The sequence below is a fragment of the Symsagittifera roscoffensis genome, chromosome 4 (assembly GCF_963678635.1).
Source record: "Symsagittifera roscoffensis chromosome 4, txSymRosc1.1, whole genome shotgun sequence".
Lineage (NCBI taxonomy): Eukaryota > Metazoa > Xenacoelomorpha > Acoela > Convolutidae > Symsagittifera > Symsagittifera roscoffensis.
Genome location: NC_087065.1, coordinates 6,070,723 through 6,096,780, shown reverse-complemented (window position 1 = coordinate 6,096,780; position 26,058 = coordinate 6,070,723). Strand labels below are relative to the sequence as shown.

The 26,058-nt window shown below is 36.1% G+C and overlaps 2 protein-coding genes across 5 annotated transcripts; one reads left to right on the top strand and one right to left on the bottom strand.

Annotated features, from left to right (window-relative positions):
* Nucleotides 1-500: 500 nt before the first annotated feature.
* Nucleotides 501-26,054, bottom strand: LOC134844359 (transient receptor potential channel pyrexia-like). 4 transcript variants are annotated; one of them, XM_063861006.1, is made up of 13 exons: nt 25,823-26,054; nt 17,061-17,418; nt 16,402-16,703; nt 15,863-16,067; nt 15,069-15,256; nt 14,519-14,730; nt 13,748-13,979; nt 11,430-11,552; nt 10,998-11,148; nt 9,884-10,026; nt 8,693-9,260; nt 1,248-1,400; nt 501-888 (listed from the first exon to the last, which is right to left on the bottom strand). In XM_063861006.1, exons 1-13 carry the CDS (start codon nt 25,886-25,888, stop codon nt 587-589), a joined length of 3,003 nt encoding a protein of 1,000 aa, XP_063717076.1. In that variant the 5' UTR covers nt 25,889-26,054; the 3' UTR covers nt 501-586. The 4 variants fall into 4 exon arrangements, with proteins under 4 accessions (XP_063717076.1, XP_063717078.1, XP_063717079.1 ...); XM_063861008.1 differs by lacking the exon at nt 25,823-26,054 and adding an exon at nt 18,879-19,035; XM_063861009.1 differs by lacking the exon at nt 25,823-26,054 and adding an exon at nt 18,849-18,887.
* Nucleotides 2,569-5,765, top strand: LOC134844223 (uncharacterized). The gene is made up of 4 exons (XM_063860805.1): nt 2,569-2,828; nt 3,995-4,195; nt 4,648-4,823; nt 5,124-5,765. Exons 1-4 carry the CDS (start codon nt 2,642-2,644, stop codon nt 5,616-5,618), a joined length of 1,059 nt encoding a protein of 352 aa, XP_063716875.1. The 5' UTR covers nt 2,569-2,641; the 3' UTR covers nt 5,619-5,765.
* Nucleotides 26,055-26,058: the final 4 nt, after the last annotated feature.

Here is a 26,058-nt window from a genome sequence, read left to right as displayed (position 1 = left end):
ACTTTGCGCTTGGTATGGGGCCAGATTTTTCGGCAAGCGGAGAAGTGAAGGAAACGCTGTGCCCGGTTTTAACGCACAGTCTTAATAAGTTAGGAGATTTTATATTATAGCAAATTTTCTTGATTTATCAGCATACGATTTCTTCAACAACATTCATTCAAATTTTTAACTTTTCCTTTGGACGCATTATCTTTTAATTTCTGCCATAGATTTTTTCATATCATGGCCGATTAATGGAAAAAGCTCTGAACTATGATTTTTTACGATCATTATCTCTCGCTAAAGAGTATGTTACTAATTTCTTGGTGTTATGGTAAGGTGTCGTTTCAAGTGTTTGTCGGCCAAGTTACCGCTAAGAATTTTCATTTATGAACCCTTGTACAAATTATTTTGTTGAGAGTTGTTTTTAGCAAATTAGTTATCGTAATTGGATTTGCTTACCATTTAAGGTAAGTCTCTTGCAAGAACACAACAAATTGAATTGAATTATTTTTCGATTTCTAAGCATGACAGACATTTTGAAAATTATTATAGATAGTAAGATGAATTACACCAAAACATGAAAAATTGTGTTTTTTTTTGTAAATTAGTCGCTCGTGCTCTGGACATAAATTTCATCTACGATTATCTTGAGTTCCTCTATCAGTTCCTGTTCAAACTGAGGAGCAGATTTGGGCGCGAAGCATTTTGCTATTTTTCCGAAAATGCCTCGCGATGATTCGTACTGGTTGATGGAGATAGAGCACTGCTTGTCCTTAAAACAGAATCGGCTCAGACCTGGAACTGCCCTGGCGACGTTCTCTGATTGGACAATGTGGTCTGTGAGCTGTGATAGGTGGGTCTGTTTGGCCAATGGGATCTCAGCGTTGACGTCGCTGATTGCAATTCCTGAAATGAGTTTTGAATCTTCAAAGTATTATTGGAAAGCATTGCTTATCATTTTTGGATGTTCTCAATATTAAGACAATCATACGAATTGCGACAAGGCAAAAAAGGTTTTTGGAGAATTTCCGCTTTTAAAGGTCTGAAGGTTTACTAGATTTCTGAAAGTAGGGGTAGGTTCGGAGGATCTCTTTAACTATTTCGTTACTAGGTACAAAGATTCGTAACTAGGTACAAGTTTTACATATGCTTAACTATTGAATTATTTCTTTATAGTGGTGGCCATTCGTTTCTAGGTACTCTAGGGGAGGATAGTTAAAAAGATCCTGTTTGGAGATAGTGTGTTGGTTTGTGTCGGTACTTGCCTATGAGTAGGTTTGTGGTGATGATGGCCATGAGAATGAGGAAGAGGATGAAAAGGGTGGTCTGGGCTAGAAAGAGGGGCCAGTTGGACGAGATCGTCTCCACTACCTCCTCCGGTTCAACACTCCCCATCATCATCGAGATCACCTTGAAACCTAACAGCAGAGCATGATAATATAGTTGTTAAGCTAAAAGGTTGAGGCTATTATTCACATGTATTTTCGAGGTCCTTAGCCATTTCTATCTGTTATTATACTTATGTTGAGTGTCTGCATAACGTGGAATATGATAATGAGGCATTTTGTCATGTACCGAAAAACTATTAAGACCTTGAAATAAAAGATATTTTGGGTGCTAAAGTTGACAATCTGAGGTCTTTGCCTCTCAAAGTCGCAAGGCCAGTTGTTCGAGGCCCACTATAATCCGTACGTGTTGCTGAAGAGGCTGGCAACATAAACAAGCACAGAAAAATTGCATGTTGGTCTGATTTGGGGGCGCTACAGCAGCTGATATGCTGGTTGTTTCCCTCGTAGTTAAATTGTCTCAGTCAAGTTCGGAGGTCCTTCGGGGACTTAAAATTGTGTTTTTAGTACGCCAATGGTTGGATACAGACGACAATGCTTGAAAACGGCAAAGAGTTGCGTTCATGACGTAATGCTATTAGCGATTAAGTAGGGCTGTGTTTAACTTGAGGCTCAGAGTGAAAAATGTCTATAGTATCCGACAGATATTATTTATGATGGTATGATCTCATAGTTTGGTAGGTAAGAAAATACGAAGTGTATCAAACATAACAGAAAAATTACTCTATGTTAAACAAGGTGGTACTGAAGATTCTTTCGAAGCTGATTGGGTTTTTACGGCAAGGTAAAAGCGAAATATTTGACAACAACTAAACATAGCCAACAGACAGTTGGAAAATAGTCAGTCAAATGAATGCGAGGAAACAGAAAAAAAACATACCTGATTTTTATTGAAAATTTTCGAATTTCATAGATAAACATAGATGGCTTCAAGCTCTTCGAATTTGAAGAAAAAATTATGATTGACTCTTTTTTGATCAATACAAATTCAATTTGAGAAATCTGCATGAATATCTGAACTGTTTATTCCGCTGAGAAATCAGAAATTAAACTAGTAATTTCAATAACTTGTGAGAGAAATCGGAAGTTAAACTCGTGCATTCAGTGACTCGTAATAAAAAAACTTTTTCTTTTGACAAGGAGTTAGTTTGTCGAAGACAACGGATTTTCAAGTTTGTAAAAACTTATTTATGTCGAGTACAATTGAAACTTTATTACAATGTTTGCTCGTTTTTAGATAGTATAATGGTGTCTGTTGTTATAACTAGAGCTAGTTAGTAAAATACCTATACAGTGAAAATTGCAAAAAAAACATGGGCAGCAAGTCTTCACCCGACTCCTCCCCCTCGCCTGCTAAAAAGAGGAAGGAGAAGAAGTCAAATAAGAAGGGGGAGAAGAGGAGGAAGAAGGGGAGTAAAGGGAAGGAGCACAGGAGCAGAAGTAGGTCTCTGAAGGAAACAGGTGCATTCGAGAGAGTACTGAACAATTACCACTCTACAGGTATGCATAATAAAAAGAAGAGTTTGACTAGAGGTAACGTCGTGGCCTTTGCATCTTACGGTCGTGGGTGTGAGTCCGACCGAACCTTGTTTTTTTTTCAGTATGTATGCGAGTTAATTTTTTCCCTCATAAAGTTGAATTGTCGGACTTTCGTTTGTCAACTTAGTTGCCACATCACAGATTTTGCTTGTGCTGTAAGCAACTTTTTTGTAGCTGCAAGTGCAAGTATTATTATTTGTAGTTTCAGGGAGGACTTGAAATTTTTATTTAAATTAAAATGATTTTTTTTCCGTCTCAATTGTTGCCTGCTCAATGTTTTTCGGCTTCGTTGCCAAATCAAGGATTTTTCTTGCGCTGAAAGCAACACTGTAATTGCAAGTGCAAGTTTTGTTCATTTTAGTTTCAAGAGGGACTTAATTATTCGAATCGGAATATAGACTTTTTCTGGGTAACAACTTAACTTGTTTAACAGAATCACTTGGTACCTTGCTTCATAATGAATTCAAAGTTTCAAGTGTCTCCGGTACACTTACTCTGGAGGTAACGAATACGCCTGGGACGGCGGTTCGGATGTGGCCAGAACCTGTTTTTTTTTAAACGGGAAATATTCCGTTTCAAAAAAAAGTCGGCTTAGTTGCCGCGTCGTAGAATCTTTTGTTGAGGCATGCGGTTTTCATTGTAGTTGCTTTTTATTTTTTTTATTTACTCCTGCAATTCTACTAACCTTGACTTCGTATTTTTTAAATATATTTTTTTTGGTTAAAACTTTTCGGCTTGAATGATTTCGGCTTATAATTTATCGGCTTACTAACATAATTTTGGGTCGTTCGTGGGAAACGTCCGAATCGTGCAAAACGTTGAAAGTCTCAGAATAAAATTTTTGGATCCAAATTTTTTCGTGACAATATTTTTTTTCGCTCGAAAGTTGTTTTCGAGTTTTCATTAAACGACGTCGAATGTGTTTCTTTACGTGTTTTCCGAGTTTCTTGGAATTTTTTCCTTTTTCCTTGGACTTGGTTGCTTCCTCTCCTGTCTGTTAGCTTGCAATGCTATTTTTGTGGTATCGCAAGTTATGCGAAGCTCGGCTTCGCCTCTGTGTAATAATAATCATATCAGTAGTGTAGGAAAGTACCAGAAGATTTTGAAATTGTGTGATTGTGTGGCAGGCGGCGCGGCTAGTGTAGGCGATGAGCACTGGCTCAATCTGGCTCTGGAGTTGAAGCCCCTGGATGAGATGGTGGGAGACCGGGGAAGACTGATGGAGGAAGTGTTTGCTATTCTGGGGGGAGACCAGCAGCTGAATGAACTGCTTCCAGAGGTCATCCGCAAGGCGAATCATTCTCCCGAGGAAATCAGAGAACTACTGGGTTGGTTTTTGCTTATTTTTTAAAGATTGCATTTCAAGAGTTTGAGTTTCAAGTAACAATGCTGACATATCGAAGGATCACATTTGAAGCATGAAGTTGTTGTTTTGACTCAAAAAAAATATTTAATGGTTTAGTTGTTGATTGGTAAAAAAAAAACGATGCTGCTCAGGCTAATTAGGTTTTCTGACATGATTTTTACGAGCTGAAATGAAAGAAAAATTGGCGGTTTCCGACTTCAAATTTAGCTGTTTCATTGCATTAATTTTGTTCAGATTCAATAATAATAAATTTGGTGTAATTCTTAACCAGGGCACAACAGCGGTTCTCCATGATTAGCTGTACAGCTTTTATGTTGGCCCTTTCCCTCGTGGATAAATAGAATCAAGTAGGTATTGATGAGATTCTTAACGTTAATTGTAAAATTAAAATGAAGTGGGTGAAGTGTTGCTTAGTGAGCGAATGCAAAAGAATGACAGACGAGGACATTCTGGATGTGCTCAAGGGGAGGAAGGCTGTCGTGCCTGCGAACAGGAAACAACCGACAGAGAACTCCCGCCAAGGATCCTCAAGCAGTAGAAAGTCGGTGGAGAGAGTCACTACAGACGATTTAACAAAATCATTCCTCCAGGTGAAATCAGTTTTAAATTACGAAGAAATCCTTAGAACTTTAAAACTGGACGCAACGTTTTGAGAACTAAATTTTATCTCTCTGTGGTTGTATCCATTTTAAACGCAGTGCTGCCTACTCAAAGCTGTAAGATTTGTAACGGGCTGTATCGCATTTGGTATCTGTCGAGCAAACGAGTAGAACCAATCCTAATTTAAAACTTGAAGCAGAGATGTCTTTCGTAGGAAATCGCAGAGCCAAAATATTTTTTTTTAAAATGCAAAAATGCTTTTTTAATTTGAAATTTGCGTTGAATTTAAGGTGGACCCTGCGGCAAGTGGGGAGCCAACGCCTAGTCAGATGGAGCTGCTGGAACTGGAAATGAGAGCGAGAGCCATCAAGTCACTCATGCATAAGCAGACTGTTCCAGAAACAAATCCAGAGACGGTACTGAGCTCTGGAACTGGAGATGGGCAAATCGAGGAGCCAGAAACTGAGTTACAATCTACAGAGGCTGTGTCTACAAATGAAACGCCAGCGGGAAACGAGGCTGGTGCTTCTTATATTGTGACACCTCCAGAGCCAACGCATAGTGAACAAGTTATAAAAGAACCAAAAGCTCCTGAAGATGTTATCGAACCCATTGCTTCAACTTCACATTCAAACTCAAGCAAGGCAAATGAAGCTAATAGTGAAAATGCGACCGGTGCTGAATCGGAATCTGGATTGTCGAAGGCCAAAATGAAACGAAATCTTCCGATGTCTGATGATCTGTTGATTACAGAAATAAGCGACGAAGAAATGGATCCCCTTTGAAATGGAAAATTTAGAATGACAAACTTTTGATTTTTCTTGTTGAGCTCTGACAATGATGCAATATTGTTGATCTACATTGTTTAGCTAGATAATTTTATTCCTCTTTGATTCCATTTTCTTTTTTGAAATTATTTATTTGACCCATAATGATTTTCACTAACAAGTCTGAGGGTGAGGTGCACAAAGAAAACAAGAGGAACAAAATAGTTTGAAGTCTGGTAGAGATTTTGCTGAAACTGCAGATATTTTCTGGTAGAGAAGTAAGCAAAAAAAATTGTAGAGATTTTTTTCATTTCAGAGGTTGAACTTCATTTCTTTCCTTCTATTGCTTCGGGTGTTGTTACTTAAATGCAGCTAAACCGTTCAAGTCCCTTTTGGTAGGGATTTTTCATTGCGAATCTCAAAAGGGTTTGCATTTTGAAAACTTGAAGATTAGTTTTGTATTTTTTTTGCCAATGATGGAGCTTTTTGTGCGGTTTGTTTGCTTGTGCTCGCGAGGCGCAATTTTGCTTTTGTTTTTAAATCAGTTTTCTGGCAAATTAAGTTGTAATCTGTTGTTTGTTCCGACTATGAAAATGGCGATAAACTTTGTTTTCGGGTGTGTTTTAGTTTTTTTCCTGCGCAAAATCAGGTACTACAAATAATAATCGGACTGGGTAGAGTTATATATCATATGAAAGCCTTTTCAGTCGTGATTCGAACTACATTAAAAAATTTGTCGAGAAAAACCTGTTTGAAATTTTTGGTCTAATTTCCAGCTAATAAGCTTTTGCAGTCGATATTTGAACGATACTTGAAAATTTCCAGAAAGTTCTAGAAAAGCACTTCTGGAATAAGCAAAATCAATTTTTTTAGCATGACTCTTATGGATGACGAATAATATAAATTGTTGTTAAATGTTGAGCTCTGACAAAGTAAGTTGAAGAAAAAATCCAGCCAAAGAAGAATATTTCAGAGAAAATTAAATTTACTTTTTAAGTGTAAAAAGCGAAGAAGTAGGTTTCGCTTATAAAGATCGTGATAAATTTTTGGTTGGAAAAAAATCTTGAAATTTGTTCACTCAAGTTTGATTATGCTCTGGATTTCCCTCTGTCGAACAGAAGGCAAACTTCTGTATCGAAAATAAAAGTCTAAAGATCATAAAAGACATGATAGACTTCTAGTTTGAAAAATGGACCCCCCCATTTTCCTGATTTCCAAATGATAACACTCTTTTCCAAAAAATTGTCGAGAAAAACGGGTTTGAAATTTTCTGTTTTTCTCTAATTTCGGGAGAATGATGCGAGCGAGCAGGCTTGTAATAGGCTTATAAGAGTATGCTTATGATTCAAGTTAGTTTTCGATGTTTCTCGATTAGTTTTCGATGTTCCTCTTAGTGCATTCTTGAGATTTATTGCTTTTTACACTAGCGTATTAGTAGGAACCTTTTTTCTAACCTGACTCGCAAATAAGTGTTAATTGAAAGTGGAAAGTGTTAACATGTTTGGTGGCACTTTGCTATAATCACGATTTAGCATTTGAAATTTCACAGCATCTGTTCTCTGCTTTATCTGTGGCTATTGTTTGTGCTGTATTAAGCGTGCATGGCTGAGTGGTTAGTGCGTGAGACTTGTAATCTCTAGGTCACAGTAGGTCCCAGATGGAATCCGAGACCTTTCCGAATTTTTACTAATTCGAGGCTCATTTCTTTTTTAATGCACTTTATAGAGCTGCTTTTTGTCGTGTTCTCGCAAGAGTTTGCGAAGCGAAGCTTTGCCTCTGTGTTTAAAATTGATTTGTTATTTGTTGAGTAATTTGCTATTACTAACGGAGAAATTAGCTATTACAATAATTTGCTATTAATATCGCATATGCCTAAGTTATAGGTATTCATTAAGGTTCTCTCATCGCACCGTGAACAAAAAACGACACACTTTGAGAAGCAACTGATTTTGGTTAATCTTATCCTTGTTAATTTTTTTTTGTTTTTTTTTTCTGAATCAGCCAAAATGGCCGAGGTCTGATTATTGAGTGGTAATTGCTTATCGGACAGATAGATTGGGTCTCTTTTGATCTTGTTGAACTTGAACCCATTTTTTTGCTGTTTTGACATCGCACGAATTAAGTTTGTACGAATTCAGTGTTTTCCTATAATTTACATTTGCAATCAGCAAGAGTATTGCAATCGGGTACAAGACTTTTTTCAGTAAATGAATTTTTTCACAGAACTCATCTGGACTCGTCTAGCATGGCTCATAATTAATTCAAATTACTTAGCGTTCTCGGCGCAAGCCTGGAGGTAATGAATACGCCTAGGACCTCAAATGTTTTGAGTTCGAATCTGATCAGGACCTGTTTTTTTTTTCAAACGGAAAATATTCTGTTTCAAATAAAATTGTCGGCCTAATATTTGTCTTCTTATCTTTTCTTGGCTTAGTTGCCACATCTTAGAATCGTTTTTTGTTGCTGCATGCTATTTTCATTAATTTTGCTTGTAGTATTTTGATTTGTTCCTGGAATTTGTAATTTTAATTATCATTTTTTCGTATTTTCTTTTTTGTTTTCTTTCGCATAAAAACTTAACGTCCCAAATTATTACCGCCTCTGTTAATCAGTTTATTGACCTAATTTTGGTTCGTTTCAAAAGAAATACAATTTTTATGTTCGCCTCCTCATTTTTTATGTTGGTTGAATTTTTACCAACTCGTTTTTTTAAAGTTTCATTTTCTTCCGGCTCAGTAGGTTTTGGCGTATTTTATATCGGCTTAGTAGCTTCTTATTGGGTCGATTGATGAGAGAAATAAGTCTTTGTGTGAGTGTGTGTGTGTTCTGAGGGGAAGAAGGACTTGATTTTTTGAAATTAGTTTTGAATTTGATAAAGAGTCGGCATGAAGAGTTTCTGCTCAGGTATTTTTTGGCTTTGTGACCGCTTGGGTAGTTTTGTTCCGATGCTGATTTTTTTACTCTATTGTCTGGGCATGTTTTTTCCCACAACTATTTTCGTTAATTCTGACAGATCCAGTCGTATTGCAAGTGGTGCGAAGCTCGGCTTCGCCTCTGTGTAATTTATTGAAAAAAGAATCAGTATTGCTCACCTGTATTACCCATGCCACTATACTGTCCACTGTTCTGGTAGACGCAGTAGAACGAAGCTGAAAAGGCCAGAATCATCAGACCAATAGGCACCAACAGCTTGCACACATTCTCCAACACATTGCAGAATATAGACACGTAAATGCCATATATTGCCGACCTTCTTAGGGTTAGAAGCAAGTTGAAAAAGAGACCCAGCACCACGAAACATTGTGTGACGCGCATCAAGGAGTCGAAGAGCTCAGAATCTTCATCAATTTTGACGAAGAGGTTGAAAACAATAGCGACTACTGAGGCTATATACGTTACGAGTCTGAACCAAGAAGAAGCGAGTGTGAAATATTTGAATCCTTTTTCATCCAATCGGAGAAGTTCGAATAGTATGCATAGAATGGTGAGAACAAAAGCGGCAATTCCGCAACTCTTTCCGAGTACTTTTTCTGTAGTATTTTGTTGGTTTTGATTGTTGTTGGCCACGTGAATAATGGTCGAAGTTAGGAAAGTGAGTGCCAGGAAGAGATAGAGATTTGACTGACATCGTGCGTACCATTTTGGGAATCCGTTGAATTTCTGAAAAGAGCGGTAAGGTTTGAATGAAACAAGCTTAATTGGTCTGATTGCAGATGAATCAGGTGATAGTAATACGAGCGAGCTACTTTTTTTCCTCAATTCCTTTGTTAAACATTTTTAGAGCTGGTGGGAACGATAATACAGTTCATCCACCAGGGTAAGGACTAACATTCAAGCTCCCCAGGTCTCTACAGACAACCCTTGTGCCCCTGGTTAAGAATTCCATCCAAATTTTTGGATATTTTTTTGGGCTGGGTAATTTTGTCTCATTATCAAGCAACGAGCACGGGTTATGATGGCTATCGCGCCATTGAAGAAGTATGGCCCAACTTTTCAAACCATAAATGCCTCAATGAGTCATTGTTTGTTAAACTTGCGCACAACTTCGCAACAAGGGCCCTCTATTAAACCTTGTGGGATTACCCATCCATCTAAACGAATAAAACATGGCTTAAAGATCTGAAAATGGAATCTCAATAACAAATGATTAGCAGTAGAGATCAGTTATTGGAGATCCGTCTATTTCAATTATCTTTTTCAAATATCAGTTTCTAGCATTAAAAAAAAAATTTGATTGTTTTTTTCTCCAAGGTTTTTAGCCGCCCTGTATTGAATTTGTTCACCTTGAGGAGGAATAGTTTAATAGCCGGGTGTTGAAGTGCGGGTGAGTCATTGTCAAGGAGAGACTGCAGCACATCTTCACTGAGTTCATTCTTCTTAGTGAGAGTGCCCTGCTCGTAGAAGAAGGAAAAGTCCACCTTCACTTCTGAAACAGTCATTTTTTGAACAAGAGTTGCTGGTTCTTGTGGAGTAGCACAGTATGAATCGCTCACAGTCATCTTAGCAAAAAGGTAAAGTTCAAGTTCATGAAATTATTGCTTATTTTGGTAGTCTACGTACAAAACGTAGAGAAGAAGCAATCAGGTAGCTCAAAAATGTGGAACTAAAGGATATTTTTTATTGCTCTTCGAAGCGGCAATGTGTTTTAAAGTTTCTATGTGATATCTCAGTGGACGCCATGTATGCGATGTTTTTTTAAGGTATTTGATTTTGCGAGGAAAAACAAAGAATGTCCCGGATATTCAGTTTCTTTCGTCTTTCCCCGATGATCGGAACAATATTTTAGTTAATAATGTGGTTGAGATAAAAACTTTTCTCGAATTTTTGCAAAAAATTTAAGGAGTTGTTCGACTCATTGCGACATATCACTACGACGAGAAAAGCAATTTTCCTATTCCTGAAAACGTTAAGCTAGTAAATGGTCGAATTATCAAAGGCCTCGTGCCACTTAATTGTTGATTAAGAGGCTGAGGCACTGCTCGATTGAAATTCACTCCCTTGCGTATTTTTCATCTTAAGTCCGTAATCTTTTGTAAGTATATGCCGTGTCTGAAATACGGAAATGCAAATCTGTACTCTCTGCTTTACGGACTTCGGATTTGATTCGAATAGTTCTAGGGTTACTTTCATATAAAAATAAAACGTGGTTAGAAAAATAAAATGTTAATCTGACCACCTGCTGACGTAAGATGCAAATAAACTATGACGTAAGTTAATTTTTGGCGCACAGTTTTCGTTACTTCTCAGAGAGCTAAAAGGGATTCGATAAAAGTATCAATTTGAAGCCCTTTTATCGTGTTTTCGATTCTCTACTTTTGATTCTCTACATTTTGTCATGTTTTTTCCCGGTTTTTCTATCTATTGTTACATAAGAGTTAAGTTTGAAAAACAACTTGCCCAAGTTCTCGTCATGGGGTCCATATCCAACTGGCTGCACTGTCTTGTCCAAAATAATCTTTCCCAGATCCTCAAACTTGACCACTGCTTCTGGGAAGGTACTACTCGTAACCCGAAGATTCCTCGCTTGTTCGCCAAGGTTACCCTGGCTCTCCTTTGAAGCAATGTTTTGTTGAATTGAATATTGACTGAATGATCAATAATCAACTGATTAGTATGAAAAATCTCGTTTGCTTTATTTGAAGAAGTTGAATATTTCGGAAGGCACTTTCGGAGACAAGATGCTCTAATTTGTTTAAACTGGAAATAAATAGTCTTTCAAACTAGGTTAAAACAATAAAAAAGTAAGTTCAAAAAAATTGAGATTTTTAATATAGGAGCTTCGATTTTTCAAATTGAACTTTTTATTTAAATAAGTGCTGCACAAAACACTGCCTCGTAGTCAGTCTGGGTCATCCAGTGGTGGGAGAACTTGTCCGATTCCAGTTGGAGGAGATTAGTCAGAGTTTCCTTCTTGTTGGCATAGTAGATTGGAGTACGACCTTTCTTATCTTTCTGAAAGCAAAACGTCCCTGAAGTTGTCGTTTTGTTTCTACCAAACAGAAGAAAAACCATAAAGTGGTACATACACCAAAGAAATTAATCACTTTAAACTAATAAAAGATGCGGCTAATTCGAGCGATTACGGTGAATAATCTGAGACTGATATTTGTTCTGATAACACTGTGACGCAGATCTATTTTCCACGCTTGCCGCATGAAATTTGGGACTTCGTTACCCATGTGGCAACGCGGAAAATTGAATATTCGCTTAACATTCGGGTACTTAACGTGATTTTTGTGAAAGCAATTTTAAGCAACTCAAGAATTTTAAACCGGTTTTTCTCAACACTGGTAAAAATTTATGGAAAAATTTTCAGGTCGTTCGAATCACGAAAGGGCTTTAAATTGTTATATCACTCGTCCCGTTCCAATGAGTATTTGTGGTACCTGATTTTGCGTGAAAAGCAAAAAAAAATGGAAGAAAAAATTAAAAGACACCCGAATACAAAGTTCCTTCACATTTTTCGAATGATCAGATCAATTATCATTTTGTTGCATTCACGAGAGAATTCAGTCAATTGAAGTCATGCACTTTGTTGCGCTAGCTTGCGAAGCTAACGGAGCTTACGTTATAATACTTTGTTCACTTTTATGCCATGTAAGTTGCCCTAGTCTGTGTTATAGTTGTGTTAAGTTTCGCAAAGTCAAATTAATACTTGACAGTTCTATATAGCATGAGCTCTACCTAGTTTCTTAAAATGCATTCACTGCTGATTACACAAGCGAATTTTAAGGAGCATAGTCTAATAGCATGGATATTCTTTTTTTAATCAACTGAAAATAAAAAGCTATTTCATTCAGTACAATCACGAAAACTCCATTTTAGAAATTTTCCAAGCAATGTATCTGGAATTTTTTTGAAATGCTCAATTATTCGGCTTCATGTTTTCTCAATTAGTACACGCAAAGTTAATGTGGCTGCCTTTAGTTTATTTTGATCCAAAATGTTACATGCTAAATTTGTTCTTTTTATATCTGGTGCCATTTTTGCTGCATAACATTGGCAGTTTATCAGCTCATGTAGCTGCTTTATTGGTGTCGAGAAGTAGTAAGCTTTCAAAAGCTTGCAAGGACTTGCGATTCCAATTCTTCTGGTGGTAAGTTTGGATCCGCCACAGCAAATGTTTTAGCATTCAAGGTTTATTTTTACCTTTTCTTTTCTTTTTGAATTTTTTAGAGCTAATTTTTGTAGTTTTCTCGCGTGTGCCTGCAAAGAGCAGCTTCGCCTCTCAGCTTCGTTATTTTTTGGTGAAGTCACTCGTTTCTTGTCATATTCCAGCATTGATTATTTCATGGACTTTTGTTTCAAATTCTTATATTTTTGAAGTACATTTGCATCTAAATTTAGTGTTTGTTTCAGCGCTTTGAAGTGTTTGATAAGTTTAACTTTTTTAGTGTCAATGAACGTATTTAATAGGCCGTGATGATTTGGTTTTCCATTTTTTGCTTTTTGCGGTTTCACTCATAATTTCCTCAACTCAAGTTCATTAGCTAAAATCAGGGAAAATTTTGTTCTTCAATTAAGAAAAAGGAAACGTCGCGAAAAAATTTAATGGTCTTTTAGTTTCGAAAATGGATTTTAATTTTAAAGTTTCTCAGAGGAACAAAAAAAAACCGGTTGATCCAATTTTTCAAATTTGGGTTTGCTTTTTATCAAAAAAGTGTCGTCATAAACTGTTCTCGAAATTCTAATGAAGTATTGTTCGAGAATTTAATATGGGTTTGATTTGGTATTATTCCAAAGTAAGTATCATACCAAAGTTCTAGGTATCATTTTGAATCGTTTCGTTCTTGATTGACTTGTGTGTAAAAGGTTGAACAGGGTTCTGTCTAAATTCAGTTGTAAACATTTATTATTGAGCGGAAAGGAAAGTGGCTTGGGGTGAAATGAATTATTTCAATCATGATTCAATTGCATTGAAAAGTTTCAATATGACATTAAAATTTGCCAGCAAAAATTCAACCGCGTTGTGAATGCAGCTGAAAAAATCGTAAGTGGATCCATAGTTTCGACAACTGAAAGTAAATGAAGTTTGGACTAGATATTTTTTTCGGTGTAATGAAAGCTGATCTTTGTTAAAATAGGTATTTTGTTATTTCGGTACTCTGGCGAAGGCTTAACCCTTGAATCAGAATGAATGAACTAACCTTGGTAAAAGCTGACATGCCGTATGTTTTGACCAGTTTCTCGATCAGCTCCGCCTCCGCATTGCACGCCATGACATAGTGTATAGCAGTGGCCCCATTCTTATCCTGTTCTTGGAAATTAGCACTGTGGTCGAATAACAGTTCAACTACTTTCAGATGACCTCGCATAGAAGCCAGCAGAGCACAGGTTAGTCTTTCCCCTGGCGAGGACTCTGTTGATCCTTTCTGGGCGCTATGATGCAGGAACAAGTATAGTTAATGGATTTCTTCGAAAACCAGTCTACGGTATGTGTCTCATATTACGATATTGTATCTCAAACATCGAATAACCGTTAAATTACGCATTTACTTATGATTCATGCTTAAAAAGAACAAACAAAAAAACTTGCTTAAATGGTTGCCTAAAATTCGTGCTTAAAACAAGCTTAAAAACAGTTCGTGCTTAGAAACAAACAAAAAGTTGAAAGTTTTGCGATTAGAGTAGATTTTCAACAAAATTTGGAAGTTTCACCATTTTTATCAGATAAACGATGTGGTTTTTGGGCACTTATTTTATCCTATAAAACTCCCGGCATGTTGCAATTTTGTGCTTTTGAGTTTTTTAATCATAACCGAAGTTTTTTTCATGCGCGATATCCTCAATTTTATCGTTGCCTCAAAAGTTTATAAATCAGGCTTTGTTTTTCAATGAATCAAGTTTTTGCAATGTCACCACAACCTGCTAAACTTGGAAAACTTGCTTATTAAGGGACCCATAAATCATATTATTACCTATTCGCATTGGCTCCGTATTTGTTCAAAAGTAGTTCAGCGATGTCGTAGTATCCTTTGGAGCAGCACTGAATAAGTGCCTCGTTCACGTGCTCCTGTTTGTGTTCACTAGTGGATAGAAGGAGATCTACAGAGTTCGTAGTCTTCGAGTTGACTGCTTCTAATAGAATGGGCAGTTCGCATCTGCCAGTTGCCAATAACTTCTGGGACTCCTGTTGTAACGAGAACAAGTGTTCAACCTTAAACGTTTCTGTTCATCCAGAAGGTTATCCGCTGCTGTTATATACAAAAACAGATCGGAAGCTGAAATTCGGGAGTGATTCTACTGGTATTTTTTTGCCTTTTTTAGAATTTAATTAAAGCATTAATACTTGTTTTTTTTTTCAAATCATTTTTGTGGATTAGGCTTTTTGGAAAAACAGCAAAAACTCCAGTAATTAAGACATTTGTAATTTTCCGTCAGTTGGTCCAACAATGATTCCTGTGTGACAGAAATGTGTTTTCGTTTCAATGAGCATGGCGATGAATGTTCATGAAATGAAGCTTTTACCATGGCCTTGAATCTGATGGCGATGACGTATGGCGTGAATTGTCTGTTGCGGGACTCGACGTGTTTGTCTGCCCCGTGGTCCAGCAGTAGTCGGATGCAGTTGAAGTTGTCGAATCTGGCTGCGAAGTGGAGTGAAGTGTAGCCAGTGTCACTGTCCTCCTCCCACTCACTTGTCAGATTGGGTTCGGCTGAAACGAAATCAAAACTAAAATGACAATAAATTAACTTTGGTAGCAATGGTGAAGTGGTACCGTCTCCGCCTCTCAATGGAAAGATCAGAGGTTCGAGGCCCACCATGATCTGTGCTCGTTGCTTGAGGGTGAGGCTGAGGCAGCATTACACATGTTGCATGCAAGGAAAAAACGTTGAAGTACTTTTTAACAGGAGCGCAAATATATAACGAATCTTCGTAAAAAAGCTGACTAGTTTGTGTCTTATTCCTTCTTGTCGTGGATGAAGTGTCTGAACTTAAGGACTAAAAGGTATGCAGATAGTCCGGATTATAGCTGACTTATGAATGCTTTTACTGAATTTTTTGTCCTGAGCGATATAGTTAGATCTTGCCAAGTATAGTCATTGGTCATAAAAAATGGTCTTGTATTTGGAATTGGATCAATATTTTTTTTGTCGGAGTCTTTTTCTTTTTTGGAAGCTGAATATTTAGACATTTCTTCTAGACAGCTGATATTGTATTGCTTACAAAAAATAAAAAAGGCGAGTTTTTTCTCTCTTAAGGTTTCTTCATTTTGTCAACAAATAATCATTAGTTTGGAATGGTAAGTATGGAAAGTTACCTCCTGACTTCAGCAGCAGATCGACAATCTCAACATGTCCTTGTCTGGATGCCTCCATTAATGCATTAGTTCCCGAGGAGCTCTTGATCTTGTCGACTTTGGCACCAGCTTTGATCAGCGCCTCCGCTATCTCCAGACACCCCTTGATGGCAGCCTTGTAGAGGTACGGAGTCCTGCGAGGAGGACCTGCGTTGACATCTTTTACCTTCAAATATCGAAACAAAAGAGTTAATCTAACAACAGAGAGTATCAACAAAAATTAAGTCATATTTCGGGAGTCTTTCGCATTGCAATTTTGCTGTTATGGCTAGTAAATGACTAAGTGTTACTTGTTCAAAGTAAGTTTTCAGTGTTCAAGTTTCCTGCCTCTCAGAATAAATAATCAGCTTGAAGCAAAAGCAACTTTGTCAAATGAAAGCGATGAAGGAAGCCTTTGACGAGACAATAAATCTGAAACCGCTGCTGTAACAACCCAAGGGCTTTGTAGGTCTATACAACAAAAAGGAACTGAGTTGAAGAATTGTACGCCGGAAACCTACCTTCGGAACGAGAAGTAAACCCGACTTGGTTCGGCCTCCGAGATCTATCGCCTTCATCAAAGCGGCATCGTAATCCAATTCGTTAACATTTTGATCAGTTCTTAAAAGCGTCTCGAGGACTTCGTGTCTATTGTGGGTTAGAGTCGTGACGAGAACTGAGTCGCGATTGATGTCGGTGGCTCCGAGTTGTTTCGGATAGGTGTCGGCTACGAGTTCGACAACAGAGGGAGACGCTCGACAAGCGGCAACCATAAGGAGTGTTCGCTCGCAGTTCAGAGTCAGCTCGCCATTAGCCCCTAGGTCTGAAAAATGAGATCTTGATAGCGTTGCGTTTTGAAGTCCAATTTTTGATAATATATGTCCAGTTTTCATAACGTGGTGATATATAGACTTTAAATATTTTTATTTGCCCTATTTAGATGATATTTCAGGATCTATACGGATATCTTAATGTGAGAAAAGACTGAATGTCTTTCTAACGATTCCCTTCTATCGCAAAATGGAAAAAATCATTACATTGTAATATTTGTGCATGTCTAAACGTGAATTTTGATTTTATTCGAATTGATATTCTATATTTTTGTACTAGATACCTCCGAGATTGTGAAGAAGATCCAAGATGGTTTTGTTAATTCAGAAATAAAAGTGATGTAACCGACCTATGAGGATCCTCGACGCCGCTTCCCAATCGAAGAGCACCGCCCACATGAGAGCAGTCATGCCTACATCATCCGCCCCTCCCCTGTCAAAAATATCCAGGTCTCTAAAAGCTCCCTGTTTCTTTAACAGAAACGTGTACAGCTCTGAGTCAACTTTCTGAATGAATCGGAGACATTCGTGCCTGGTTACGAACGAATCCCGAGTGTCGATCCCTTGGCTGAGAATGTTCTGGAAGAATGAAATGACGTCATTGTTCTTCTCTTTGCTGACTTTTTTCTCTATTTCAGGGATGACTGCTTGAAGGGTCTTTGCCGTTGCGGCGTCGTTGGCTACTTGCTGTTCTTTCATTTTTTCACGCTAAAACAATGAAAAAGTCAAGTGTGAGATCAAATGATTTTTTATTGATATGATAAAACTAGGTGTACGTTGAAGGCCGAAGGTCTCAACAAATTTGAAAAAAAAATCATAAATATAAAAGTCGGCAAACTGATTTGATTATTGTTCGAAAACTCTTGCAGGATTCCTTTATCATTTTCCTGTTGATGTTGATTTTGTCACATACTTGTAGTCAGGGGCGGGTTTACAGGGAAATTAGCCACCGACGACTCAAAGGGTCCTATTTTGCGACATCCAATTTCGATCGACCTAATTTAAGAAGGGAACGCGCGCCAAAAGATGCGGTTTTTGGTCGAAACTTTTCAGTAAGTGCCCCCAAAACGTCATTTTTAGCCTGTTTTTAAGAAAAAATTGCAAGCGAAGCAGAAACTTTTGGCAAACGAGTGCCTTGACAATCTAGTTTCTTATACTGTTTTTGAAGAACTTGGAAAATCAAATTGGTCGAACTAAAAAGAATTCTTACGGAGAAAGTACGCCCTCGAAAAATCCTGGATCCTGCCCTGCTTGTAGTTGTTGTAGATTTTTAAAGAAAACAAAAGTTATTTTATACTTACAGCGTTTAAAGATTTTTCTAACATCAGTATTTCGTTTTAGCAAACAACCCAATGGCGCAATTTGTTTTTTTTTCCTTAATTTTTCTCCCTGCAAATTGTTTGATCTCAATAACTGACGGAAATTACTGTTGCATTTGCAGTACACCACAGCGAGGTAACGCAGAACAAAATTATGGAAAAAATGGGTCGGGGGAAATTGTAATTTGCTCAAATCTCAAGAGACTCGAAATTCGACCCAGTTCCAGTTTTGTGCAACGTCCTCATTTTTTTTTCTTCGTTCTCTTTTTCCCTTCCCTTCAATCGTGCTATCTTTTCTGAAGAGATATGGATAGAGTTGGGTCTTCTTTTGCAAGTATCTTTTTATAGTTCAGTTCTTTGTTGCGCAATATGCTGGTTGGTTAGTTGGCTGATGGTTATACTTGTTGGTTATATTAGTTATAACCGGTCATAAACGAAGAGGCGATTTAATAGGTAGATGGATGTGTGGGATATTTGGTGAGTATAGAAACTAAGTTTGGAAGAGAGAAAATGAAATTTAGTGTCTCGTTACTGTTGAATTGAGTGTATGCTGGATAAACAATGTTATCTTTTTTGAATATCCGGTTGTCAATTTAGAGTCAAATAAAAAACTTTTCAGCTGTTTTAATAATTGGATGTGAAGTTTCAAATAACATTTTTTTTCAGACAAATTTTAGTTGTTTTGATTAGATTTTGAGGGCGATATCGGTCCAAAGCGCTTACCACGTTATATGAAATTCGACCTGAGAAAGGCTTTTATTGGACAGGCGACAGGGGGCTTAAAAATTTATCCAGGAACAAAGATCCAATTTAAATTACCTTTTCATTATTTTGATTCAGTAGACTCACCTATGTGCAGTGTGATCAAGGATAATAGTTACTAATGGTAGCCTTGAATTTAAATGTCGGTTTAGAGCTGAATTTAAATGTGGGTTATGATTATAAACTGCTCTGAATCTGGTTCTGCTTCAACTGAATGCCAATGTCTGCTCTGTCTTTCTCTCTTATCTCCTAACTTGTGGGCTCTAAACTAATCAACATTAAACTATGTCTCACCATTTCATGTTTTGAACGCGATTTTCTCTCTACCTAAATTTATATATAATGTATCAGTAAGAAGTGCTCAAACGTCGGGCCATTTTGCTGTTTTAAGCTCAACTATTAGTGCCAAAATTATACGTTTAATGCTTCAATTCGTAATCCCTGTTTTGATTTATTTCAACATTTTAAATATTTGGAGTATAAACAACTTCGGGTGTCGCTTTAGTTGGGTTCGCTTGGCTATTAATTCGCTTTTAATCCATGCATGGACAGCGAAATAGTTCGATTTCACCACGCAATTGAAAACTGCACTATAAACGTTCAAATTGAAACGTTTATTCAACCAGCAAACTACGTTTTGAGATAGGGTCCGGAGTGAACTTAAGCGTTGTTCCGGCCTGAATGATTGTAACCTTTTTGCAGAATGGGTGTTGATCATCTTAAAAGAGTATAGTGACAGACAAAAAGACAGCAAAACTGAACAATTGGCCACAATCATAAAAAATTTAAAAACAAACAGTTTTTTTCCGAATATTGTCGTTTTTTGTTCGTTGTGATGAGAGTATTGGATCTGAACAAAAGGCTAGAGGTAAGAATATTCGATTGACAACAGTTTTTTCGAATATGGTTAGAAAAACAAAAGTAATTAGGATGCAGAAAATGTTTTCGCAGGTTTAAAGAAGGCGCTAAAAGAAACTTCGAAAACTAATTTAATTCGAGTAAACGTAAATTTTCACTTCTTAAATAAAATTTTGTCGCCCTATTATTGGCCTGATTGCTCATTTTTTCCGCTCAAAACTAGACTAAAACTGATTAACTTAAACCGGAATTTCGCAACACAAGTTGTTCTTGAATATTTTTAAAATGTGGTTCGAGTCCCGACTGAAAGGATTTCAATATGATATATCACTCGACCAATTTGCAAGCTTTTAAATGCTTCGACTTTCGAAGGATTATTTTCTCTGACTTGTCATTTACCAGTTTTTGACTGAAGATTTCTATACGATGATATCTGTGCCCTGAGCTCAAATTTAGAAGAATTTTTTGTGCAATCGTGGAAAAAATATGAAAATAATCTAAAAAAATTTCTTGGTTTTGCGATAGTTATTTGAAGAGTAGTTTTAACATTGGAAACCTAATTTCGGGTGACTTTTAGTTTTTTTTGCTATATAATGAATTTAATTTCAATTGCGAGAGTAATTGAATTGTAATCGGGTAACATATTTATACCCGCAAACAGCTTTTCTAGCTTGTCTGTAAGAAATTGAACTTCTTTTCTTTTTAAATTTCAAAGAATTTCAGGATCCGTCTAACCTTTTGCACCCTGAGGTGTTGACTTCAAATCCCGGTTGGATTATTTTGAAAATCTGAACAAATAAATTTCTGATTTTTTTTTTCAGCTTTTGTTTTTCAAAGTTTTTCATTCAAATCGTTTTGTCTCATATTTCGAGGTTTATTCGCCTGATTTGGAATAGTTTAAAGGGCAAAAATAGATAGTTTTGAGTTTTCAAGGGTAATGGAGATTAACAGCTTCAAACGTGAAAACCTAGTCGCTCAAATTGTTTAATCACCAAAGTTTCCTATGGTTTTTTTTTGGTTTTCTGCTTAACGGGTTGTCTACCAAAATGTTTTTGGCTTAGTAGCTGTTCAGTAAATGAAAGTTGATTCAATCTTGGTGGTTGTTTTCTCGACTCTTTTTTCTTTTTTTTGGTTAACTTATTACACTGTATAAATATTTTTTTCCGATGTAATATTTTCTGTAACATTTTTTATTCTTTTAATTGCAATGACATGCTTGAAATTTTTTATTCTCTAACTTGCAATGACATGCTTGCTCCGCTTCTGTGTTTAATAATCATTCTTACCGCTTTAAGGATGCTCGATTGTTTTGTATTGAGTTTTTTACTAAATTTTCAATAATCCGATGAAAAACTTGGTAGATTTGAGGCTCAAAAATTAAGATGTCGAGAGAACTTAAGCAGTAAATTGTTTTGGCCAAAACAATCTTCCGCCTTTTCAACCATCTAATATCACAACCTGATTTATATCTGCAACGTTTGTATGCGTAGTATAATAAGCACACGACTGGTCGTGTCTCAGGGCAAAGCCTTGGATGTTCTGACTGCTTTTTAAGTAGTTCACAATAGTTTTGCTACATAAAGTTTTGATAAACTTTGATTTTGAACTTTTTTTGTCGCACAACAGCCATAAAAATAGTTCAGTGTTTTGTTTTAAGTTTTGTAGGTAATGATTATGACCAATTAGCTCGCCTCATTTCAATTTGAAACGATTTTGTTTGAGTACGCGAGAACTGGGCACGCTCAAACATTTTTGCGTTATTTTTTTCAGCCTCATTTAAAACTTATTTAAAATGCATTTGTCCTGAATTTTAGCAAATGCCTGATTTACCAAGTTTCTACGCGTGCGTAAAGTTACTCATCAAACCACACACAAGATACGACACTAATTCGAAGAATTTATCTTGTAGTTTTTTTTATGAAAGTGGTCTGAATATTCCGTGCTACTTGCACAGCAACCGGCTTTCCTTTTTAAATTTAATTGTTAGTTTTTTATGTAATTTTTTTGTTATGTTTTGGGCGGTTGCATTTAAGTTGAATTGTATTTTTTGAGGGTTGTCGTTTGCTTCGAGTTTTTTTATTACGCAGTTCAAAGGATATGGAGGTCAAATAGACTCTTAAAAAATTCCATTTTGTTGTGATGTCTATCTGGTATGCGACAGGAAAGGTTGCTTAGTGATATATTCGTAACTTCTGCAATCAAAGCATTTTTTGAAAGTTTTTAGCGCTACTCTTATACTAAATCCAATCGCTGATTTTGCACCACATATCGTTGCGTTGTTTGTAATCTTTTGCTTGCATTTTTGATTTGTTTGGTAATTGTTTCGGAGTTGTTAGCACTGAGTGGGGAAATTTTGCATTCGGGTGTTTACGCTTTCGATTACCAAGCGTTATCAAATCTAACGGAGTTTTTCAAGTGAAAAAAGCCCGTGTAACAGATTACAGAATCGGTGAATAATCTTCTCAAAAATGTTTTTTTTTTAACCAAAAGACAAAATTTTAGCATGTTTGCATCTTAAAAACCCGTTGTATTTAAAGTTGTTTTTGTTTTTGTTTTTTTGATTGTAAACTTACCAACTCGGATTTTCAATAATTTCAATATCTTTATGTTTTACTCGTCGTTAAAAGTTTTGGCATGTATGCTCTCAGTGCAGTGGGCTCAAATTGCTATGTTTGATAAGCGAAAGAAGTTTTTTAGGCTCACAAACTTTGAAAGTTATTTAGAACTTTTTTTTGGCAAAAATGGAGTCTGTTTTATCGCTTCGAAGATTTGTGCTAGTGCTTATTTGAAATTCAATTGTCTTATTTGGCATTTATTTTTCTCGAATGGTGATCAATCGAAATTATTGGTAGATCTAATTTTCTTGACATTTTTCGAAGTCTCTGTTTTCGGCCAATTGTCTGTCGGCTAGTTTGCCTCTGTGTTTGATTTTCTTCAGGTTCAGTTTGCGTGTACTAAATATGGTGCGTTTTGGACACAGTCTATCAGTTTTCTGCTTTGTTTATGTAGCCTAAATTATTCTGAAAATTATTTAATAAATCGTTTTTTTTGTTCGGACCCCTGAAAATGAGGTCCAACCTAAGTCGCAAATAAAAGTGCACTTTTTGTATATTTCAATTTAATCACCTTTAAGTCTATTTAACCCCAGGCAATTGAAAAGCACATGTTGCGGCTTCATTTTTGGCTAGTGTAAGTTCCTGTTGAAAATAACAGGTATAATGAAAATGTATGAGATTTGATGTTTTTTTTTGCGACGCTTTGGAAAGTTATTGCACTTTTTTTGCAGAAATTTCAATCTTTCTCAGAAACTACTGAGTCGATTTTCAAATAATGATACCAATGGACAAACTGGCGGCTTTTTGCATGTGACTGCATAGTTTGCTAGTCTCTCTTCATTTCACCTCACGTTCTACGGCCTTTTGACCTATTTCTTTTCGATTTTTTTTTCATTTTCTCAAGTTTTAAATGCGCAAATCTGAGATGAACGTTACAATCAAAAGAACAAATCATTATGATCCCTAAATTTGGCAGAAAAAAGTTATGGCCTCAAACATGCCAATTTTTTGAAGTATTGGTAAATTTTTAAAAATTTTTGACTTTTCTTAAAACTACCCTGCCTAATCGGAGATAAAGCGTTGAACCGAAAAAAAACCAAATATGCGAATTTTTTGTGCGTAAACGGCTTAACCTTGTGTTTTGAAAAAATGTGGGCTTAGAAAAAATCCATTTTTTGAAATTTTGCCCGTTGTGTTTTGGAAACTTATTTTTTTTCTCCAAAAACTAACCAGCTGTTACTGAAGTTGTTACGTCAATCAAGCTTACATGGTGCTTAGATTTTCCCTGTGTAATTTGTTTCACCCTTTTTTTGTAGAAAAGCCGTTATGGTCATCGCACAAAATCCATTTTTTGAAAAAATTACCGTTTTTTTGTAGTAATTTTATTAAAATTTTTTTTTCACGAAAACTCGTTAAATCTTGTAATAAGGGTTCAATCTAAAAATCAGGGTGTAGAGTTCTTTCCTACTTAAGATGCTATTTCCATGCTCTATAAGAAAAACTTAATTGGATTTAGGACAAGTCAAATTTTACAATATTTTATCGTTTCTTGGAATATTTTTGACGTTTTTTGAAAACTACCCAGCCAAATCTGAGATAAAGAAATCAGTTGAAAGAGCGACTAGTAGTTTTTTCTTTTAAATAAGCGGCTAATTCCCTACTTAAAAAGGGAAATCTTTAGGGTTTCGCGTAAAGTCCATTTTTTGGAAACTTCGAAAATTATGCATTTTTTGGTATCAGTACAATCAAAGATTAAAATAGGTGCATCCAGCATTAGCTGGGTCACTAGTTTACCTCCAAGCAACCGTGGCGCAAATGTGAGGACGTGAGACTCCTAATCAACAGGTGGGAGGTTCAAATCGGGAATTAATGAAATGTTGTTTGGTCGAATTTTTGCTGCATAGTATTGGCAATTTGATAAGAAACTGCATCTGCTTTATTGGTGGCTAGTGTAAGTAAAATTACAAGAGGTCAAGGAGCAGATTTGAGGATGCGTTGCTCCTTGTCTCAGCAAAATTTTTTCCCCACGATGTATTTTTAATCTTTTAAGAGTGATGAACTTATATAGGTCTTGGTGATTTTTTTTTTTTTTTTTCCGAGATAAAAGTCTTAAAATGCTCTAATAACTACAGATGTGCATTCATACATATTAATGAATTTATGTATGCACTTAGGTATATATGCACTTTTTGAGTTCAATTGAAAGTCATCCGAACTCAAAAAGTCAGAAATGGCGCGAAAAAACGTGAACAATTTCTAGTATCTAAAGTCGAATTTAATTTTTAGATTTCCAGCAGATTAAAAACTTAACCTGTTGATCCAGTTTTCTTAAGTTGGGTTAATGCTGTCAATTGTTCTAGAAATTCAAAGAGCTTAACGGGCATCAGTATTTTTGAAGTTCGAAAGTTGAGATTTTTTCAACCATGTCAGTGTTTTTTTTCTGCTTACTTGCGTTCATTACTCTTTTCCGACTGTCTAATGGCTATGCTTCCTTTTTCCCAATTTCTTTTTGTTTTGCCTGTTCAGAGCTCTTTTTCGCATTTTCCTCGCTTGTGTTTGCGAAGCGCAGCTTCGCCTCTGTGTAATAAATTGGTTTCATTGAATCGCTATCAGATTGCGTTAAGTTTGTTATTTCTTGATTTTTCAGACCGAAGAACTAAATTGGTACAAGTTTGATAGAACGTTTCCAAAAAACTAACAGATCCCTAATGTAAATACAGTACCTCAACTTTTTTCGTTTTATTGCTTGGTGATGTCAAATAGAGACGAATGCATTAGTGGAAATTGATGTCACACTTGGTTTATATAGGGACTCCTCTATCACAATGATATTATATAGTTTTATAAAACTGTTATCTATTCTAATATGAAGCCTTTATTTTCAGCTTGGTATAAATTTGATTCTCCCTTTAAAAAGTTTTGAAAAGTGGGAATTCAAATTTTATGTTAAGTTTTGTCTCAGTATTCAGAAATTTTTGATCAAGAGCTTCCTCGGACTGCTATGTTAAGTTTCAACTATTCATTTTGCTGTTAAAGGTTGAGACTCGTTATACTGTCGTTAAGCAAAAACATCGAAATTTTTTTAGTAATATAAAAAGTTCCATAATTTTCATAATTTGATGAATATTTATTAATAAAAAGAGTTTCATAATTTTAAGAGGCGTCCAACGTAGCAATGACTTTTATATAGATCGTGATGATTTCTTTTTCAGTTCAGTTTTTCCTTTTTTAAAGGGAAGACTATTCCTCTCTTGAACACCAAAAGTTTAAGGTGCCAAAAATGCGATCGACCTCTAATTTCGATTTTAACTTTCAGAATTCCAGCGCAATAAAAACTTTACTTATTGGTTAATTTTTCTCAAACTAAGTTTGTCCTAAAAGTGTCCATCATAAATTTTCTTCTAAAATCAAAAAGCTTTAAGAAATATAAGCCACATCTTTTAAAATTTGAACTTCGAAAGTTGCATTTTCTTCTAAAAAAACAAGTCAATATTTTCATTTCTGTTTCCTTGCGTTCATGAATTCTTCTCTCTCTTAACTCTGTTCGTCTTTTTTTTTCAACGAAAGCAGCAAGGGATGGCCGTACTAATACGACGTAATTTCTAGCAGGTTACTTACTTTTATGAAGAATCGTTTGCTCAATTCTAGTTCTTGAGAGAGGTCGGGATAGAGGCGGCGGCTCATTTGTCGGGGATTATTTTCTCAGAAATAGTTTATAGCTTTCGGGACTCTGAAATTTGATCAGATTCCGATTGCATTATGTAAGAAGACCACCAAATGATAAAATGTTTCTTCTATTATTTCTTATCTTCTGTGTTAACTCTAACTAAATATCCGAGGCAGAATAAATTAGC